Here is a 14,166-nt window from a genome sequence, read left to right as displayed (position 1 = left end):
ACCTCGACGAGCGTAATACATCAAACAAAACGCAGCCGGCGCCCTACGCGAACACACACCAAGTTCAAACCAGCCGCTTAAGGAACTCTAGCTAAATAGTAGTTCCAATGGTGGCCACCAGATAGCGCTGAGTTCTTTCTCCTTTATAGCCTCACAACGCGGTCTAGTCGGCGCAACAGCAATGGCAATAGCAATGTAGCTTTACTGCTCTGCAAGGGGCGCGTCAAGTCAAACCGTCAAATCTTTTTAACAACGATTAACCACATTCCTTTTACGCTTTCTGTGGAAAATTGAATACACAGTATTACTGATAGAGTGGGGCACTAGGTTTCAGGTCGAGAGGGGCGTTTTGGGTGTAATTCAGAACAAACGTATTTAAATATTTAAATATTGGCGCCTTGTGAGTCCTTCGCCTTGTCCAACACAGACGACAAACAACAACACCGGTGGCGTCAACCTAACCTCTAAAGATTGTGACCAACTTGACAGGAGTCTCGTACTGTAAACATATAGTTCTGGTTTCTTTTCTTCTAATTACGACCCGGGCTGGCTTCGGATGAAATCCCAAGTTTAATTGAAGGTAGCGGGGAGACAAAGACAGCGAACTGTGGTTTCGTTCTTCTCCACCTTGGTCCACAATCTTTGTATCAGCCGATATGTTGTGAAATGCAGGGATAGTTTGCTTTAGTTCTTGTCAATACTTCATAATTCATCATGCCTCCCACTATTCAAGTTGGCGTGAACGCCGAACGAGAGAAGGTACCTGTCAGGCCCGGAGAGAGACGGTGAGTGGTACAGAAACAATAGCAGAAACTCATACTGCAGCTTCCTTTCAATCCTATTCAACTTTACATTGGCTTACTCTGTTTGAATGTTGTTGTTGCTCACAACATGCCTCTCTTTACAGTTCTGAGCTAGTATGCAGGGTGAAGTATTGTAATACGTTGCCTGATATTCCCTTCGATCCTAAGTTCATTCAGTACCCATTTGCGTCAACTCGGTAAGTTTTCCTCTATACTCATCTCGTGGAGTGTATGCTTGCACCTTCCTGTGGGAATTTTCATTTCTTTTCTTCTCTTCAGGTTTATTGAGTACAACCCAACATCATTAGAGCGCAACTATAAATATGAAGTTCTCACAGAACACGACTTAGGGGTGACCATAGATCTGATCAACAAAGATACCTATGCGTGTGAATTTGGTGCTGTTCTTGACCCTGCTGATGAAAAACTACTTGAGGAAGATGCCCCCACTTTGCAGGATTCCAAAAGGTAATTCAATCATTGCTAATCTTTTGTGCATTTCTTCTACCCTCCGTATTTTACGTATGATATATATTTTTGTAATCTAGGTCTCGCCATCATGCCAAAGCTGTGTCTTGGTTGCGACGTACGGAGTATATTTCTACTGAACAGACTCGCTTCCAGCCTCAGTCCATGGACAAGGTTGAGGCTAAGGTTGGATTCAGTATCAAGAAGGATATGAAGGTTTGTAATTTCCATAAGTATCCATTACTTTTTATTTAAAACTACTTATTTTAGATCTCTTATTAATCTATCTTGCATTTGTGCAACTTAGGAGGAGACTTTGGCCATGGATCGTGAAGCTCAAATCCGTGCCATTGAAAAGACCTTTGAAGATGCTAAAGTACCAATTGAGAAGCACTACAGTAAGCCTGGAGTTGTACCAGTTGAAATTCTGCCTGTCTTCCCAGATTTCAAGGTATGAGTTTTGATTATAAATATTGTGGGATGCATGTATGGCAGTTATTATTTTACAAAATTTTCTATGTGAGGATTTGCATCCTTCATTTAATTTTGTGCTTTCTTAAATTTTTTTAGGTTTGGAAGTACCCCTGTGCTCAAGTCATGTTTGACTCTGACCCAGCTCCTATTGGCCGGCCAGTTCCTGCACAGATAGAAATGATGTCCCAAGCCATGATTCGGTATGAAAACGTTTTTTTCATCCTGTCCATGTTTAGTGTGCTTTAACATCACTTGGCTAATTTTTAAAATTTTCTTCACAATCCCCAGTGGTGTCAAAGATGAAACAGGAGAACAGTTTGTGGCATATTTCTTGCCAACAGAAGAAACCCTTGAAAAACGTAAAGCAGACTTTATTGCTGAACGTGATTATCAGGATGAGGAAGAATATGAGTACAGAATGGCACGAGAATATAATTGGAATGTCAAGAGTAAGACTTCTGGCAAAGGATACGAGGAGAATTACTTCCTTGTTATGCGTCAGGATGGAATTTATTACAATGAATTAGAAACTCGGTGGGTACCACTCAAAATTTCAGTAACTCTGTCTCTAAGACACCAAGGAAATATCTAGACCTCTTAATTGGTGCTCTTAATCTTATCTTGTCTTGTTCTATTTTCTAGCGTTCGTCTCAGTAAACGTCGTCAAAAGGCGGGTTCAGCACCTAACAATACACGGTTGATTGTGCGACATTGCCCACTCTCAGCCCAAGAGTACAAAATGCAAAGATATCGGGAGCGTCAACTGGAACCTCCCAATGAGGAGGAGGAAGAGGAAGATGATGAAGAGGAGGAGGAGGAAGAGGGTAAGTTTTTACAAAGAATTTAAAATTCAATGAAAAAGTACAACTTGTATTCTAAGTAATTTACTTTTTTTCGTTTCATAGAACAAGCAGACAACACCCAAGAGAAAGGTGCCACAAGTGGAGGAGAGGGTCGCAAACGAAGTGATAGTGAGGGTAGCCAAACAAGTCGTGCCAGCCGACGCCGCAGCCGTTCTGGATCAAGTATGTCATCCCATTCTCATGTTCATTCAAAGTGCTTTGTAAATTTTTTTTTGCTCAACCGGTAATTTTTGTTTTCAGGAAGTGGAAGTGATGACGAGAAGGGATCAGCCCATTCCAGTTCTCGATCCGGCTCTGGATCCCGATCCCGATCTCGGTCGCGTTCCAAGTCTGGGTCGCGGTCCAGATCGAGGTCAAAGTCTGGGTCCAGATCTCGCTCAGGTTCTCGGTCCCGGTCGGGCTCCAGGTCGAGGTCAGGCTCCGAGAGCCCCAAGCGCAGTGCCACTGGCAGTCCCAAGAGCGCGAGGAGTGCAAGTGGCAGTCCGGCTAGGAGTCAGAAGAGTGGCAGCAGCAGGGGCAGCAGCCCCGCCAGAAGCAAGGGCAGTCCTAGTCCAGCACGCAGCGCCTCCCGCAGCCCAGCCAAGAGCAGGTCCAGGTCTAGGTCCAGGTCGGGCAGTGGCAGTGGGTCTGGAAGTGGCAGCGGGAGCGACAGTGGGTCGGGCAGTGCCAGTGGCAGCGATAGCGATTAGGATCAGAGTTCGTTTCTCTATCAAATCAACTTAGTCAAACCTCACTAGAAGGCACCCCTTTTAGCAGAGTTGCTGACTTGTGTGGCAGAACGGTCTTCTAGTGAGGCTTTGGCCGTCTCTGTATCGAAGGATAGATTTGTTCACCAATGTAAATGTGATAGAGACACTTTTCGAACTTGGATTTTCTTTCACCTGTCTTTCACATTGTTTTATGATCATCTTAATTATTTTCTGAGTTCACCATTTTACTCATCATTCCCTTATTAGAAAAGGAAAAGTGTACAATGAACTTCTAGCTTGACAAAGGGAAATGTCTCCTGAAAACTTACATTGTGTTTCTCGTAAGGAAAACAACCAGACAAATTCTGTAATTTCTTTTGTTTTGTTTTTTTAATAAAGAATAATAGACAAGTATACACAAATTATCTCCTTTTTATACCTCAGTTACTAATTGTCAAATGCTGGAGGGGTCAGCAAATGTTCAGGGAGTTTCTCCATTCGTACCTGAAAAATAAAATGATTTGAATCAAGTAATGCTTAACTAACACAGGGAGCACCTTCTTCTTATTCTCAGTACTCACCCGCCCAACTCTCATGGAAACACCCTCTGGCAAATTACGTTGGATATATTCCAGGAAAGTATCAGCAGTAGACCCAGTAAGTCTGACAACTCGAAGTGTGTGATGATAGGTGCGCACCTCATAAGTAACCATGTGCTTTCTATGCACATGTCGTGACTTCAATACAATCCATCTCTTCACACGATATTTGTTAGCTGGTTCACTGTATAGCCAATGTATAAATTTTTTTAAATCAGTCACAGGGCGCTATTAGTGAGAAAGCATCTCAATCACTACACATACCTATGCTCAATGTTGAGCTTTAAATGCTTGGCAGCTAAAACAATAAATGTGTTGTAGCTTCTAATTACAGCACGATCACCACATCTTATTTCAATCTCTATCATGTGGTACAGTGTGTCTGGCTCGGCAGCTTCCACTGGAGTTGTTTCAGTTCCTTGGACAGCCAATTTCTGTTTTGCCTGAAAAGTAAAAAAACAATTGAACAATGTGCAACACATAAAAACTTGAGCTAGTTACAAAAACTGACAGCAACTCACCTGTTCAGGAGTAGTAACGAAGCCTCTCGTTTGTTGAAGGCATGAGCGCAAAGCAGTGAACGCTTGAGGTTTCAAAGGCCCATTACAGATCGCAATAGATGCGCTCGTAGGAATCCTTGGCACCACATTTGAATTCCAATGGCGACCAAGAGACCTTACTGCTTGCTAAATTAATAAACAGAGTAACAATTGGTTGGTTATTGGAATGTTTGGTTTGGTTAGAAATATGTGAACTAGTAAGATTAAATTATGGAAAAGGTGAGCTGACTCAGATGAGATAGAACTATTCTTAAGCACTCCATTTGTTATTCAAATAAAATAATGTCAGTGCTCTTCCTAAAAAAGAAGATAAATACATAGGACGCTTTAACCTAAAAAGAAGTGTGGAGGCTCACGGTTCCTTAAAGTGTTTTGACAAACCAGTGGTTAGGTGGCCATGTCATGGTGTAAAATATGTATCAAACTACAAACCTTCACAGCAAACATCTTTAAATTCGACGAAACGAATTATGTCCGAAGGTCCCGAGACATAAGAGGGAATTTTAATCTGAACACAACTCTAGCAGACAGCCGTTTACTACAGAACAAGTGAGCTCTCATTGGCTGCGACTTGGTGGGAAATGGCGCGATTTTTTGAATGCAATTCAAATTTTCTTTCAAGGCAAACAAAGGGGAATTTGAATGAAAAAAAAATATAGACAGCTTTTCTTTTAAACATTTATTTAAAAATATAAAATAAAATCACAACAAAAGTAAACGAGATCACAAAAAAACCAGGCCTACAGTTCTTGCGGCCGGCGCAGAGAACATAAAGCAAGCGCGGATCCAGTAGAGGGGAAAAAGGACAATTGAACAACCTTGGCCTCTGGATAGCCACCTGGAAAGTAGGCACAAAGCCCACACTCTGCCCCTGAGAGTAGGCAAGAAGTAATACTTGGTGCCGCCTCAGACAGGCTGTGGATCCGCCACCGGAGCAGAGCTGTCGCCGCTGGGCCCCTAGAAGATGGGCCGGCTGAGGTCCGCCTGGTCGATGATGGAGCCTCGCCTGCACAGGATGGGCGGGTCCGCGGACTGGTACTGGACTTGGTACTGCACTGGCACCTGCAGCTGGAGGGCCAGCCTCCGCGGCGAGTCGACCAGCGAGGCGCTGGTGTGCCGGCGGCCCGTCGCCAGGCTGGGCACGAAGTGCGCGTCGCTGAAGGGCGCCCGGTCTCTCAGCTGCATCCTGAGGGAAGTCAAGCGCGTCAATAAGCTTCGAAACACGATGGCACCCACTTGATTTCTTTACAATGGAGGCATACCAAGTGTCCGTGGAGACGACGGAGTGGACCCTGGGCACGGGCACGCCGTTGAAGGTGCACGCCATGGCCACAGTGTAGGCGCCCGTGTTGTTGTACACCAGCCAGCTGCCCAGCTCCAGCTGCGGCAGCTTCACGTCGTCCTCCACCTTGTCGATGCCGTCGCACGTAGGGCCCCACACCGAGCTGGGGACGAGCTCGGCGCCGTCGTGGGGCTGCGGGGTAGAGCACGAAGCAGGTGGTACAGAGAGGGCACTTCCAGGGGAGTGACAAGGGCTTTCCGGAGATTCCCCTCACCTCCAGCGGCTCCCCGCGGAAGCGGCGCCGGTTGATGACGTCGAAGAAGGAGCCGTAGACGCCGTCGTTGATGTAGTACATGACGCCCTTGAGCTCGCCGGCGTCGCCGCGCACCTCGCGCTTGGAGTGCACGTTGGCGGCCAGCCTGAAGGCGGACGCCACGAAGTACAGCCCGGGCTCGGAGATGACGTCCACGTCCGCGGACGGGAAGTACTCGGCCACGGCCGAGTTGATGGCGTCCGCCATCTGGAGGAACACCTGCTCGTCGGCGGGCTCGCCGGGGTAGCCGCCGCCCACGTCGAGCAACTTCATGGTGCGGATGCCCAGGCCGGCGGCCGCGTCGAACACGAGCCTGGCGGCGCGGATGGCGGCGCGGTAGGCCTTCTGCTCGCGGCAGCCCGACCCCACGTGGAAGCTGACGCCCACCACCTGCAGGCCCAGGTCGCGCGCCGTCCGCAGCAGGCGCGGCGCCTCGCGCTCCGCGTCGCAGCCGAACTTGACGCCCAGGCACACCATGGCGTCCTCGGCGTCGCTGCGGATGCGCAGCACCAGCTTGCACTTGGGGTGCAGCGCGCGGATCTTGTACAGCTCCTCCTCGTTGTCGAACGTGGCCAGGTTGACGCCGCAGCCCGCCGCGTACCGGATGTGGGTGGCCGGCTTGGCGGGGTGCGCGAAGATGATCCTGCTCGGGTCCACGCCCAGGCTCAGCACCTCCTCGATCTCGCCCTGCAAGCCGGTCCCTTGGGTAACACTTTGGGGTGCGAGAGAGACGGAGCGACGCGTGTGCTGGCCTCGGCCTCGGCCTCCACGGCGCTCACCTTGGTGGCGCAGTCGAAGCCCGCCCCCAGCGCGGCCAGCGTGCTGAGCACCACGCGGCTGGCGTTGCACTTGACGGCGTAGTGCGGCCGGACGCGGGGCAGCAGCTGGCGCCACAGCTGCATCTTGTGCACGATGTCGTCCACGTCGCACAGGTAGAACGCGTCCTCCTGGCCCGTCGTGTGGCACACGGCGCGGAGCTCGTCCAGCACCGAGTGCTTCGGCCCCAGGACGTGCACGTAGTCCTCCGGCTCGATCAGGCCCTGCATGGTGGTCTCGGTGGAGCTGCGTACGCTGCGCACCGATTCAGTCATTCATTCGTCTATCCATTCATCCAGCCCCATTGACTGCCGTTCGCAAGGCCGGCCTCGCTGCCGTGCTTACGTTTCAGTGTCGCGGTGCCCGCCCTTTCCTTCACTTCGCGGTGCCCTTGGCGTGCTGCTGCCGCTGCCGCTGCTGTCGTAGTGCTGCGCCCAGGCCTGCCCAGGTTGTGCTGCGGGGTGCAGCCGCGCCGCCGCCTTTTGTACCGCAGCCCCTCTGCAGCCCGCGCCGCCGCGCCGCCGCACTGTACGCCTGGTGCGCCCCAGCTAATCCTCCTAGGATTGGTTAACTAAACTCGCATCCCGCGTAATCGCACCGCATGCCGCCCCCCTGGCACGCCCTGGCGGGGCGGGGCGGGGCGCTGCGCCCGACGACCCCGCCGTGTTGATCAAAGAGGCGGATGACGTAACGCCAACGACGCTCCTCGTGTGTGCGTGTGTGTGCGTGCGCGTGCACTCGTGTTATGTGCCGGAGGGGAGGGCAAGGGCGTGCATGCGGCCAGCGTCCGCTTTTCTCCTCACCGTGCGACACCATACTCTATTCGATAGAGACGACTTGCAATGCAAGGCTGTCATACTAAAAGTCGGAAAAATCGGGTTGACTTTGGAGAGAAGGGGTTGGGGGGGGGGGGCTGGAAAGGGGAAGGGGGGCAGGGAGGGAGAAGGGAGGGGGGGGGGCGAAGCGTGTCATTCATCGCGCGCGGCCTGCACCGCCTGCAGTCCGGATTATCCCGGCAAGAAAAACAACAATAAGGAAGCGAGGCGCGCGACAAAGACCAGGGCCGGATTACGGATGCGGCCTGCGGGGCCTGCGGCTCGGTGGATGTGGATGGCTGGGTGCAGCGTCGTTGTTGCGAGACTGCTTTACGAGGACGCATAGCGTCGCAGCGTCGCGACGAAAACAACGAAACCACCAACAATAAAGGACGTCATGACGCTGGCGACGTCGCCGTCGGTGAACTGATTGACGGGGGAAGGACGCGTCGCCGTCGGGGACCTCAATCAGGGCCTTGGTCGCCTCTGCCGGGGTTTAATTGCCAACTGGACAGACTGACGGCGTGGCGGTGGCTGAGTCCACGGAGTCCACGCATTGCGGAGTCCTGATTCAGCCCAATGACACTTTCGTCAGTTGTCGGCCAGAGGAGGACGAACTTGGTGTGTTGTGGCGCCACTGTCATCGCCGCGCCTGGAGTCGGCGGCCCTGGGCGGCCCTTGGTAGGCTTCTCCCCTCACCGCTTCCTGCCCGCCCCCGCCCTGTGCGGCTGTCGATCTGTCTCTCTCGCACTCACGGAACGTTCCGTACAGGTGCAGTAGAGACAGACCGACGGCCGCACCTCGCGGGGCGCAGCCCTTGGCTTGGCCCTCGGCGCAGCCTGTTTACGGAAGACTCGCGCGCCGCCGTGTCCCGGCCCGTCCCGCGTCCCGGGCGAGGGGGGCAGGGGGCAGGGAGGGAGGAAAACAGGAGGGCTTACGGGGGGAGGGGGAGCGCTTGCCTTTTTATCTGTCGTCACGACTAACCTAACCTCCCGCCTCGCCAAACAATGGCCGCGCGCTGTGCGCCACAATATTTTTGTTTTTTGTTGACTTCGCGCGGCCCGGGTCGCGACTTTGTCGCCCCCGAATTCATCGACTTCTTCTTCCTCCTCCTCGTCCTCTTTCTTCTTCTCCTCCTTCTTCTGCCAAGATCGGTGCGGTGGTGGCGACGGTGGCCGCAAGGTGGTTGTCCCGGGTGCCAACGGCCCATGCCCCGGCTGCTGCGGGTGTATTCGCACGCCACGCCAGACGCCACCTCGCGGTCACGGAGCGCCCTCTCGAGTGCGACAGAGACAGAGCTACTTACTGGTCGGAATCAGTCTGCGGAGGAAATATGGAGCTGTTATCGGTCCGTCACTGGTCATCGGACCGACCGCGGCAGGCAGATGACCCCCCCCCCCCCCCCCCCCGTCCGACTCCGCGACGCGCCTTGCCCCGCGGATGAACGCAATGAGGCAAGGCCAGGCAAGGCTGCCAACAATTAAGACGACTTTAGCGACGTCATCGGAAGTGTGTCAGGGCTCGTTCCTAGTTCCAAGACGGCTTCTCGAAAGGGGGCAGCTCGTGACTGGGTATTCTGGGTGGTGGCGACTGCGTACTGCGTCGTCATCCATGTCACGAGTCTTGACTTTGCCCGCTACGCCTGCTACGCTTAAGGATTCCGCTCAGGTTGCTAGGCAACCGCAGCAGAGGAGACGAGGAGACGAGGCGGTCGAGCTATATCGGGTCCAAGCTCTGTTATATCTGTGTTTGTTCTGCTGTTTGCACTCTGGGCCCGAGGCCTGCCCGCATCCACCGACTCTAATTCTCTCACCTTGGCCAGGCGCGCGAAGGGTTGCCTACGCGCCGGGCGCCCCCAGCCCCGCCAGCCTCGCCTTCCGCTCCGCCAATCTCAAATCCTCGGCCCCGGCTCGGGTTTATCTCTGGGATTAACTCCGGCCGACTCTCGAGACGAGGGCCGGGCGGATAGTCGCAGAATAGGACAGCGTCGTTTCCGGACCGGTGCGCCGTCGCGCTGCCCTCTGCGCTGCCTCTGCGCCCCGCGACACCCAGCCTCACCGGGCCTCGCCGCCAACTTGGCCTGCTCCTGGCGCTCCTGGGCCTGCGCCTGGACGGGAGGCGCCTGCATGCAGCACCGTCCCTCTGCTTGCTGAGTGAGTATAGAGCGCTGCGAACTGAGCTGTGTATGCACAGGCCGGCATGGCTCAGCCCACCTGGAGCAGGCCCGCGTGTACACTTCAACGAGAGTGTGATGCACTTTGTTGTGCTTGGCAGTGTGACTGACCGAGCCAGCACACTGCAAGGCACTCGCTTAAGAATAACGCGTATGCCGAGCACACGCCGAGGAGCAGTGTGCACCCACGCACGCTGCTCTTTGAACTGTGCATTAGAGTGTGCCATGCACACAGTTCAGTCGGTAGCACGAGTAGGTAGTGACGCACAGCCTCTTGAGCAAGTGCAACTGATTGCGGTCTACTATCGCACACCGCGAAAGATACGAACTCGTCGAAAACTGTGAACGAGTTTCCCTGAATGAAAGGACCTCATGTTTGAGTCGGCCTCGACGCGTGGGTGGTCGGCGGGCCTCACCGAGAGCGAAACCCAATCCGTCGTCCCAATTGCGACGTCCTGGAGTAGGAAGGAGCTTTGCAGCCTAGAAAGGGTCTAAATTGAGTGTCGGGTAACGCGACGCTGGTTGGCCACCCTGCCAAAGCGCGATGCTGGCGTGCCGAAGCAAGCCGTCTTCTTTCCTTTCCTCGTCGTTACTTCGTTACGCAAGCGACGCAAGCGACGCGAGCGGCCAGTGCTCTGGCGCTGTGGAGGCCGCCTTAGCCTTCCGAGCGCGCCGCGCGCTGCGCTGGCTAGCCTGGCCTCTCTTGGCATCCGATACGAGTCCCACCGGAGTCGCGGGCTGCCAACCACCGCTAAGGAGAGCCTTTTAGTCATACCACTCGCCAAAAGTCGAAACTCTTTGAGCAGTATTCGAGCCCAGGACCGCCGCGCCCGTCCGCGTAGCAGGACGCATTGCACAGGGATTAGCGCGCTCGCAGCTCGCACGGTGGTGACAGGGCGTCCGCTCCACTCTTGGCTGCCTCCTCTCGAACACTCTGCTGCTGGCACTGGCCGAGGCCCTTTGGACAACCTCATAGGGCGAGAGGTGACGTGACGTCATCGCGCTCTTATTGGTTGGTCCAGCCCAGCGAGCGTTGTGATTGGTTAGTCCGGCCAGAGTGGCCCCTCTCCCTTCGAGGCTCTAGGCCCTGGCCGTGCACCGTGCTCTGCAGGAGGTCGCCCAGGTTGCCGGCTGCAGGGACCGCGGTGCGGCCAGGAAGGAGGGAAAGGGGGAGGGGAGGGGTCAGTGTCCGGCGGCGCAGCGGCCGGCCCGGCCCGCGCCTCCAGCGCTGCCAACCACACGGCCGGATGGACGACGCGGTGACCCGGCCTAGTGCATGCCGACGCGGCGTTGAAGCAGGTGGTGTGCCCGCCAGTGTACTAGTCGTGCGCCTGGAACGCACGCGATACGAGTCGATCGCCGCGGTTTTCTCCAAGTCGCGTGCAACAGTTGGCAGCAGTGCTTTCGGGCGAGCGGCGAGGGCCGCGGGTGGCGGCGCGGCGGGGCTGAGGCCCACTGAGGCCGGCCGGCCGGTCACTCGACCAGTCGAGTCTTACAGCACCGCTGGCCGCAGACCACAGGGCAGTTCTGCATTGGCGTCCCGGTAGAGCGCGTCGTCGTGCATGTGTGTGTGCGTGTGTGTGTGACGCCGCGACCGGCATGGGGAGCTAACGCGCGCGAGTGCTGCAAGTAGGCGAAGTGGAGTCCGAGAGCATGGACCTCCCCCAGGATTAGACAGCGACTCCTTGTTCCAGTCTCCGGAGACGACGGCCAGCATGCTGGAGCCGGCCGCGCCGCGCCGCCTGGCGGCAGCCTTGGGCGGAAGGGCCACCCAGCACCTCGCCGCGGCCATCGGTAAGTTGAGGAGGGCGCCGGGACTCGAACCCGCGCCCGCGGTGAAGCCCGCGGTGACCCCCCTTCGCTTTTGCCGCAGCGTCGCTGCTGGCGCTGAGCAGCGGCATGTCCCTGGGGTGGACCTCCGCGGCCGCCGCGGTGGAGTTCGGCGCGCAGGGCTTCGTGCTCACGACCGAGGAGTGGTCGTGGGTGGGCGCCGCGCTGACCCTGGGCGCCATGGTGGGCTCGCTGCTCGTCGGCGTGCTGCTGCGGCCGCTCGGCCCGCGCACCGAGTGCCTGGGGCTGGCCCCCATCTTCTGCGCCGGGTGGGCGCTGCACGCCTGGGCCACCAACGTACGTCCAACAGTGTGTCCATCGCTTGAAAATAATGACAATTTCACTACAAACGGAGGCCTTTTTCACCAAAGCTCCTATATCATTATTGCATTCGGCGTGATAACAGTGTCATCAACAAGTTTGATGAAAGTCTTGTGAGCAAAATGAGCCTGGACATCGTCATGAACTGACAACAACAAACAGTGAGGTGGAGGTGTCCGGGACTGACTGCTGACTGTGTAGGTGTGGATGCTGGTGCTGGGCCGCACACTGGTGGGGCTGTGCTTCGGCGCCACGTGCGTGCTGGTGCCCATCTTCACGTCCGAGGTGGGCGAGAGCGCGGTGCGCGGCGCGCTGGGCAGCTACGTGGAGCTCTTCGTCTGCATCGGCGTGCTGGTCGTGTACCTCCTGGGCGCCTACGTGAGTCTCTAGTCAAGTCGAGTCTGTGAACTTACAGTGGGCCAAAAGACAGGTGGAGGCGGTCAAAATCCCGGACGCATTTTGAGCTCCAGAGTCGCTGAATGGCACACAAACCGAACGTGTGACCCCACCAATAGATTGCTCTCCGAGCGAGAAATCCATTGATGGGGTCACACGTTTGGTTCGAGTCCTGTCTAGCGACTCCGGAGCTCGAAACGCTTCCAGGGTTTCGGCCGCGAGCGCCTGCGAGGGTAGGCAGCCCGAGTCTTTGCGTGCACGCGTGTGTCACGGGCTGGCCTACCCTGCCCGCCCGCAGGCGCTCGGTGAACTGAGGGCGTATGTGTGTTCTCCGCGCAGCTGCCGCTGCTGTGGCTCAACGTGTGCTGCCTGGCGGTGCCGGTGGCCTTCGCGCTGCTCTTCGTGTGGCTGCCGGACTCGCCGCGGTGGCTGCTGGGCCGGCCCGGCCGCCGCGAGGAGGCGCGCCAGGCCCTGGCCTTCTACCGCGGCCTGGACCCACTGGACCTGAGCGGCGTGGACGCCGAACTGGACGAGCTGGAGGTGGCCCTGAAGACGTACGCCGAGGAGGCGCGCGGCGTGTCGCTGGCGTCGGCCTTCAGTTCCAGGGCGACGCGGCGCGGCATGGGGCTCGCCGTGGGCGCCATGGTGCTGCAGCAGGTGTCGGGCATCGACGGCGTCACCTTCTACGCCAGCCAGTTGTTCAGGGTGAGCCTCGCTGCCTTCACCAAGTTTGACCGTATCAACGCTTGTTTCCTCGTCGTCGGGGACGAGGTCGGTGGGCTGCCTACCCCTCGGCGGACGAGAAGCGTCACGTTATCGCCTGGGAGGCAAGCAGCCCAACTCTCACCTCTGGCCGACCAAGAAAATTAAACATCTTATTGTGTCTGCGCTCTGTTTTTGATCATCTCGGTCGCCCAATGTACTTTGCTCACTATCCTGCCAATTTTCAGGATGCTGGTACTCTGTTCGTGACCGCGGACGAGGCCACCTTGGTCATGGCCTCGGCGCAGATCGTCTTCTGCCTCGTCGCTCTGCTGGTGGTGGACCGCCTGGGCAGAAAGATGCTCCTGATGACCTCCGCCGGCATCATGGGGCTGTGCTCCCTCGCCATGGGCTTCTACTTCTACCTCAACGTGAGCAGCATTCAGACGTGTACTTTAAATCGCCTTTCCAAAGCACTGCTTGACGGCGGCCTTGTTGTTGCAGCGCGGCGCGGCGCGCGACCGCACGCTGGACTGGGTGCCGGTGCTCGTGTCGTGCGTCTACATGATGGGCTTCTCGGTGGGCCTGGGCCCCGTGGCCTGGCTGTACGTCGGCGAGATCTTCCCGGACCGCGTCAAGGGCGTGGCCTCCTCGGTGGCCAACGCGTCCAACTGGGTGTGCGCCTTCCTCGTCACCAAGTTCTTCCCCATCGTCAACGAGAGCCTCGGCGTGCAGGTGTCCTTCTGGGCGTTCGGCGCGTGCTGCCTGGTGGGCGTCGCCGCCGTGGGCCTGCTGTTCCCCGAGACCAAGGGCAAGACGCTGGACCAGATCCAGGAGGAGCTGAGCGGCGCGAAGGACAAGCTCGGCGAGACGGACAACGCCGGCAACACGGCGCGCCGGAAGTACGGCTCGTTCGACGACTCGGGGGCCCGCAAACACTGACACGTGTTGGCGGGCGTGGCTGCAGAGTGAATCTCAGACGTGCTGGAGATCGTGATTTAATGAAGTACAAATGGAAGTGTGACGAAAAAATAATAAAATCACTCAACAAATTTATGAAAG

General features: G+C 56.2%; 4 protein-coding genes across 4 annotated transcripts; 2 read left to right on the top strand and 2 right to left on the bottom strand.

Moving 5' to 3' along the window:
- Positions 1-420: 420 nt before the first annotated feature.
- On the top strand, positions 421-3,719 carry LOC117649423 (RNA polymerase II-associated factor 1 homolog). The gene is made up of 10 exons (XM_034392209.1): positions 421-785; positions 908-1,000; positions 1,083-1,271; positions 1,352-1,487; positions 1,579-1,722; positions 1,842-1,945; positions 2,034-2,279; positions 2,388-2,569; positions 2,651-2,770; positions 2,849-3,719. Exons 1-10 carry the CDS (start codon positions 715-717, stop codon positions 3,295-3,297), a joined length of 1,734 nt encoding a protein of 577 aa, XP_034248100.1. The 5' UTR covers positions 421-714; the 3' UTR covers positions 3,298-3,719.
- On the bottom strand, positions 3,659-5,046 carry LOC117649425 (28S ribosomal protein S10, mitochondrial). The gene is made up of 5 exons (XM_034392211.1): positions 4,889-5,046; positions 4,418-4,582; positions 4,161-4,339; positions 3,879-4,080; positions 3,659-3,801 (listed from the first exon to the last, which is right to left on the bottom strand). Exons 1-5 carry the CDS (start codon positions 4,901-4,903, stop codon positions 3,745-3,747), a joined length of 618 nt encoding a protein of 205 aa, XP_034248102.1. The 5' UTR covers positions 4,904-5,046; the 3' UTR covers positions 3,659-3,744.
- A 66-nt stretch (positions 5,047-5,112) lies between these two features.
- LOC117649424 (ornithine decarboxylase 2-like) lies at positions 5,113-7,312 on the bottom strand. The gene is made up of 5 exons (XM_034392210.1): positions 7,213-7,312; positions 6,831-7,122; positions 6,013-6,738; positions 5,719-5,930; positions 5,113-5,642 (listed from the first exon to the last, which is right to left on the bottom strand). Exons 2-5 carry the CDS (start codon positions 7,095-7,097, stop codon positions 5,414-5,416), a joined length of 1,434 nt encoding a protein of 477 aa, XP_034248101.1. The 5' UTR covers positions 7,098-7,122; positions 7,213-7,312; the 3' UTR covers positions 5,113-5,413.
- Positions 7,313-11,754: 4,442 nt separating this feature from the next.
- On the top strand, positions 11,755-14,160 carry LOC117649553 (facilitated trehalose transporter Tret1-like). Its single transcript, XM_034392439.1, has 5 exons — positions 11,755-11,982; positions 12,208-12,384; positions 12,742-13,107; positions 13,353-13,535; positions 13,609-14,160. The coding sequence occupies exons 1-5, from the start codon at positions 11,755-11,757 to the stop codon at positions 14,044-14,046; spliced, it is 1,392 nt and encodes a 463-aa protein (XP_034248330.1). The 3' UTR covers positions 14,047-14,160.
- Positions 14,161-14,166: the final 6 nt, after the last annotated feature.

This window comes from Thrips palmi, unplaced genomic scaffold (genome assembly GCF_012932325.1).
Source record: "Thrips palmi isolate BJ-2018 unplaced genomic scaffold, TpBJ-2018v1 HiC_scaffold_4, whole genome shotgun sequence".
NCBI classification, from domain to species: Eukaryota; Metazoa; Arthropoda; class Insecta; order Thysanoptera; family Thripidae; genus Thrips; species Thrips palmi.
The sequence above is the reverse complement of the archived record's forward strand: the minus strand, read 5'-3'. Positions and strand labels throughout refer to the sequence as shown.

What these genes read in the sequence shown, in the direction of transcription:
- LOC117649424 (XM_034392210.1), bottom strand. Translation starts at nt 7,097, where the DNA reads ATGCAGGGCCTGATCGAGCCGGAGGACTACGTGCACGTCCTGGGGCCG. An exon ending in GCTTCGACTGCGCCACCAAG is followed by an intron (nt 6,739 to 6,830) that starts GTGAGCGCCGTG and finishes ACCGGCTTGCAG; the next exon opens with GGCGAGATCGAGGAGGTGCT. An exon ending in GTCGTCTCCACGGACACTTG is followed by an intron (nt 5,643 to 5,718) that starts GTATGCCTCCAT and finishes GACTTCCCTCAG; the next exon opens with GATGCAGCTGAGAGACCGGG.
- LOC117649553 (XM_034392439.1), top strand. Translation starts at nt 11,755, where the DNA reads ATGTCCCTGGGGTGGACCTCCGCGGCCGCCGCGGTGGAGTTCGGCGCG. An exon ending in TGCACGCCTGGGCCACCAAC is followed by an intron (nt 11,983 to 12,207) that starts GTACGTCCAACA and finishes CTGACTGTGTAG; the next exon opens with GTGTGGATGCTGGTGCTGGG. An exon ending in TGTACCTCCTGGGCGCCTAC is followed by an intron (nt 12,385 to 12,741) that starts GTGAGTCTCTAG and finishes TTCTCCGCGCAG; the next exon opens with CTGCCGCTGCTGTGGCTCAA.
- LOC117649425 (XM_034392211.1), bottom strand. An exon ending in TCGTTACTACTCCTGAACAG is followed by an intron (nt 4,340 to 4,417) that starts GTGAGTTGCTGT and finishes TTTACTTTTCAG; the next exon opens with GCAAAACAGAAATTGGCTGT. An exon ending in TTTCCATGAGAGTTGGGCGG is followed by an intron (nt 3,802 to 3,878) that starts GTGAGTACTGAG and finishes TTTATTTTTCAG; the next exon opens with GTACGAATGGAGAAACTCCC.
- LOC117649423 (XM_034392209.1), top strand. Translation starts at nt 715, where the DNA reads ATGCCTCCCACTATTCAAGTTGGCGTGAACGCCGAACGAGAGAAGGTA. An exon ending in ACTTTGCAGGATTCCAAAAG is followed by an intron (nt 1,272 to 1,351) that starts GTAATTCAATCA and finishes TTTGTAATCTAG; the next exon opens with GTCTCGCCATCATGCCAAAG. An exon ending in CCGCAGCCGTTCTGGATCAA is followed by an intron (nt 2,771 to 2,848) that starts GTATGTCATCCC and finishes TTTTGTTTTCAG; the next exon opens with GAAGTGGAAGTGATGACGAG.